The 5,426-nt window shown below is 37.0% G+C and overlaps 1 protein-coding gene across 3 annotated transcripts in view; it reads left to right on the top strand.

The window, feature by feature from the left end:
- The first annotated feature begins 2,935 nt into the window (after window positions 1–2,935).
- Window positions 2,936–5,426, top strand: part of LOC135104389 (nuclear protein AMMECR1-like) — a 31,123-nt gene continuing 28,632 nt past the window's right edge. Inside the window, exon 1 of one of the 3 annotated variants that reach the window (XM_064011779.1) lies at window positions 2,936–3,164. In XM_064011779.1, coding sequence (XP_063867849.1) covers window positions 3,111–3,164 — 54 coding nt within the window. In that variant the 5' untranslated portion in view covers window positions 2,936–3,110. The remainder of the gene's footprint in view (window positions 3,165–5,426) is intronic. The other 2 variants (XM_064011777.1, XM_064011778.1) reach the window with 2 other exon arrangements.

Raw genomic sequence — 5,426 nt, forward strand, 5'->3', positions numbered from 1 at the left:
GCGCCTGTTACACTCCTGGCACTGCACAAATTGCGGTAAAAAAAAAAAAAAAAAAAAAACTCACGAACGCGAACTCTCGCTGAGTCGTCTCGCAAATGTATTGTTGTAGTAAAATTCCATTAATGGCACTCATGTTGAAACTGAAGACCATCTGCTACCTAAAGTAGTTCCTTCCTGTCTATAGCGTGATGTGCTGTCTTACCATTGGCCAGAAGCACAGAAGTTATTAATTATTGGCGGAAAAGAATGTGACGTCGCACACATCACAACACATCAAGGACTCAGGAGCATCCGCACCAGTCCAGTATTCTGCTTGTAAACAAACACACGAACGAATACAGTTTAGGTAACTGCGCTTTTTTCTTCGATACGATTTTGTTAAGGATATCACACAGCTTCGTTGAAATTGTATCTAGCGCCCACACGTTGTTTAATTCCTTTATTCTATCAAGTTTTTTTTTCTGTACTATTATGGGAATCACAACCATTAAAAAGTCTTCTTTTTAGTGAATTTATCAACTTTATGAAGCAAAATCGTAAATGACATACAAGTACTTCCTAAGATGAACACAAACGAAGAGAATGATACGTACAAGCTTTAAAAATAAGACTGGAGGAAAGTAAAACAAAAGAACTAATAAGCGTTATGAGAATATATTGGTATAAGGGATAACAGAATATAAAGAAATAATAAAATCATCCGATGCTTCCAAAGCTCACGCATGCTTCTTCGTCTTTTAGCGATATTTTTTTTTTTTTTTACTTTTCTCCCTCTGGAGGGTCCTGGGTCCTCAGGGAGTACGCTGTTGTCCGCCATAATAATGAAAGGTTTACTTGATGAGTAAAAGCAAAATTAAAACAGCAGCTTGTCATTTAAGGGTAGCAAGCAGACTGAAAGGAAAGTGTGAAGTGTGTGGATGTGGTGGTCGCACCACGAGCTGTCGTTGGCTAGTTCTTCCCGCGCTGCCGTGGCAAGGGAGTCACTTCTCTCTGGCCCGAACAGCTGATAGCCATCACTCAAGCGCGACAAGAAGGTTCCGAGAATAATTTCACTTGGATGGATTTTTTATCCTACTGCGGGGTCCATTCTGACGTCCGCTCTCTCTCCTGTCACGGTAGGAAGGTTGAGGAAGTCAATGCAATAAAAATAAAAATTTCGGCCACGAGGTTGCTTACGTCACTGGCTCCGGGCGCCCCATATATATATATATATATATATATATATATATATATATATATATATATATATATATATATATATATATATATATATATATATATATATATATATATATATATATATATATATATATATATATATATATATATATATATATAAAAATCATACATTCCTCATACACCGTAGTCACTGCTCATCACCACGAGACCTTAAAGTACCCTATGTACTCACCATAGATTCCTGGTAGAAGAAATTCAGCAAAACAGCTATACATAGGAGCAGCACACTAACCTCTCCCACCCACTGTCGTCGCTCGTCTGTCGTCTGCTGATTTAAGAGTTATAACCACTAACCTGAAAAAAAAAAATCGTGATATATATATATATATATATATATATATATATATATATATATATATATATATATATATATATATATATATATATATATATATATATAAATATAACTTTCTTTGCACTGAAAATCCACATAAACACATATGGCTTTTATCACAGAATTGTGCATTCACAGAGATTTACATGGCTATAATATGCTTCTATATTTTTTTTTTATTATTATATCTACGATAAGTGAGCTGCTTATCATTTTTTTCTTTCACAAATGTCAAACTGGTGTTCACTAACCTTTTATTCGATTGATCAGCTAAATATGATCGATTCAGAAATACAGTTTCCTCTGCTGCATAAAGTAGGTTCTCAGGGTGTCAGGGCACCTTACACTCTCAGAAGACTCATCAGTATACATCTCGGGGAAGGTGCCACGCAATGCAACGAAAAATACTTACTTCTTCATTGGAATATTTGCCCATCTTCGAGGAACTCCTCGCTTTATTTGAAGTGTGCGTTTTGAAAAAAAATAAATAAATAAAATAAATAAATAATAATAAATAATAAATAAATAAATAAATAAATAAATAGATAAATAATAGAAAGTAAGTAAATAAATAAATAAACAAATAAATTAATAAAAATAAATAAATATACAGTCAGTCTTATGCATAGTTTGAAAATTGATAAAAAGTTATGTAACTTTTTTTTCGTGCTGGTGGGACAGGATGTTACCAAGTCTCTTGAATTTGAGTGTGTGTTTATTGTCACAAAAAAAAAAAATCAGCTGAGCCCTAAGAATCATGCGCAGTTCTTGAAAAGTTAGAATTATGAATACTGATCATATATACATATTTCCGCAGACTGCACACACTCCACAGCTATTCTGTATTTATTTGCTTTTTTCTCACATGGTACATTAGAACTTTCTCTCACAACTCGATTAATAAATCTAAGAATAAAGGTGTGTACCTAAAACGCTTTAGTTTCCCCTTCAATTTAGATTTAAAAAAAGAGAGAATGAGTTGAATAGTTGTGTCACAGAAAACTGTTTACACTGCAGAGGCTAGTTTTCTGTGACTGTACCTTTGAAGGCTTAAATAATAGTAATCTGAGCTTATAACACGACACCTTATATATGTTAATCACGGTATTGTTCACTTCGATCACTCTGCTTCATAAAAATACCTATGAAATCTCCTTGACCTATTTTTCCCTTGAAAATGAAAGGTGGCAGAAACAAAGAGGCCGCGTTCATAACCATCAAGTCTCGAACCATTACTTCAGCTCGTATGCCCTTTCTGATGCATCAAATGACTACATACATCTTATTTCAACCAATCAACATTTTTGTATGATTTTCTTGGCAGTTTAATGTAAGCATATTGGTGCGAGTTGAGAATAATGTAATATTTATATTGGTGGAGGTGAACGCGGCCGGATCAGCTGAGAGAGAGAGACGAGGAAGCCTTGCCAGGGAGGAGAGAAACTGCTACAGGGAGAAGATAAACAGCATTTTCCCGTCCCTTCGAGCTCACCCTGCGCCTCTCACCCATCCCACAGACCACCCATAGCCGCCCACCATGTCCGCCGGGTGTTGCGGGACCAAGAAGACCAAGCTAAATGGTGGCCCCCAGGTGCTCCCCCTCACCTGTTACTGCCTCGCCTTATTTCACGCTCCCCAGTCACCCCTTCCCTTGCCCACAGCCTACTTTTGACCTATTTTCAAGGATGGTGAACTCCTAGGCTGTTCTTATGAGAAATGGCTTCTTATTATGGCCATTCTTAGCATTGTTATTGCCTATTTTATATTTATCGTCTAGAGAATGTGCTATTTTCCCGTTTTTAGCCTAGTTTTCACCTGCCTTTTTATTGTTTCATCACTTTATCAGGTAGCTTTTGCCTATATCTATGCAGTGGTGATAAGGGTTCAGAGGAATGTGGTGAAGAGTATCCAGGTCAGTGTTGTAAATGGTGTCAAGGTTACAGTTGCCTAGACAAGACCACTATTTCTTGGCACAGTTTCTGCTTGTGTCGAGAAAAGTCACTGATATATACGGAAATGATGTTGATGAGCCTTGCTGCAATGATGGAAAAGTGGTTTACATGGAGTAACTTACACCATCATCCTCATACCTGTCATTTAAATTTTCCTCCTTTGTCTTTTCTTGCTTCATTGAATATGTTCAGCACATTTTTTATTTGATTATTCATCTTCTTGTGTTTGATGTGGTGGGAAGGAATACTAGGTGTCATGCATCTATCAGGTTTCTGAAGTCCTTTGCATGTCATATGTGCCTCAGCCAGCCCCAGGGGAAGGTAAGGGTAGCTCATTAAACCTGAAATACTACTTAAGATGTAGGTTAGTTCCTTTGCCTTCACTTAAGTATGTCAGGCCTTCTACCAGTGGAAATGGAAAAGGGATGGCCCTGCTTTTCCCTGGATCAGTCTGTGACAATAGTGTACTCAGATGACCTTGATGGGTAAAGCCTTCACTAGTGACCATCAGGTAAGTGCATGCTTCCCTAAGCAGTTACCACCCATGTGCATTCAGGGCTAGATGAAGCAGACTTATAAGCTAACCTGTGTCTTGCCTTGAAAGAGGTGGAAAACAATATCTATACTAATTAAAGCCTATTGCACATCACATAAGACAGGTGGAGAAATGAAAGGTGGTGGAGCCCCAGCATCATGGTGGTGGTGGTGGTGGTATTAGAAGTGTAGCACAAAGCTGGTGCCATTACTCAACACACACACACACACACACACACACACACACACACACACACACACACACACACACACACACACACAGTATTATTTCTATACATTTCCCTCATTGATCTTGCTCTTGTAATCAGCAGTTCTTCTGGATGTTTAAGTATGTATGCTTAGAGGTTTGAATTGTAGTGATGGTCTACATGTTAGTTTGCAATTTGGTGTTCACACTCTATGGTTGCTGCCTTGTCCTGTGGTATGCATTTTGTTATGCATTTTCATGTATATTTCATGCTTTAAATATATTACTTCCTGTATACCTTGATAGTATGAGTCAGTATTGGTGTGCTTGTTGATGATCCAGTCACTTGAGTAGGTTCTTCTTGCATGGATGTAACAAATGCCTGCCACTTTGGTTGTTGTGTATCACTGGAACGCTAGTCCTTTATATATATTTTTTATAAGAAAGTTAAAAGAATAATTTCATGAACATTTATCCCTATGTACAAGACATTGATATAAAGCCAAGAAATGTTCATCTTTTGTTTAATGTGTGTTAGTTTGTTTGCATCCCAGACTTTGTCTCACTTTGTTCCCTGTGCTGTATAATTACTGTTAAATAAGGTTTGGTTCAGTTTTAGAAGCTCTGGAGGCTTAAACATAGTGGAATATCTATATGTCTGTACAAAATGTACTGCTAGAGGATAGATAGGAAATTTTTGTGAAACAATGTAAAATCACTTGTTATAAACCTGAAATTCCATGAATTTCAATTTTATATGCAGTAATCAGGTTTTGTATTGGGCACCTGTATTTGATTTAGATTTATATGTAATGGGTTTTCCACAAGATATTCACCAATCCAGACAATGAAAAATTTTCAATTCCAAAAGTTCTCATGTAGGCACTTTTAGCTGTGTAGCAGTTCCAAAATAGTAGGAGTAAAGTAAGATGTGCACATAATACTTTTGCAATACACAATGCAGTAAGTACCTGTGTCAGTGCAAAGTAATGAAGGCCAAATATTCACCTCTTAAAAGAGTACACAGAAGATTCAAGTTACAAAGCCAATGTATATGGCTCAAGGCTCTAAATTTCAGTGCTAGAATTGATGCCTTTTGCCTCAGTCATTAGTGTCGTTCCACACCTCTCTCTCCCTTTGAGTAGTGAGTTTGACGGAT

The sequence above is a fragment of the Scylla paramamosain genome, chromosome 10 (genome assembly GCF_035594125.1).
Source record: "Scylla paramamosain isolate STU-SP2022 chromosome 10, ASM3559412v1, whole genome shotgun sequence".
Classification (NCBI taxonomy): Eukaryota; Metazoa; Arthropoda; class Malacostraca; order Decapoda; family Portunidae; genus Scylla; species Scylla paramamosain.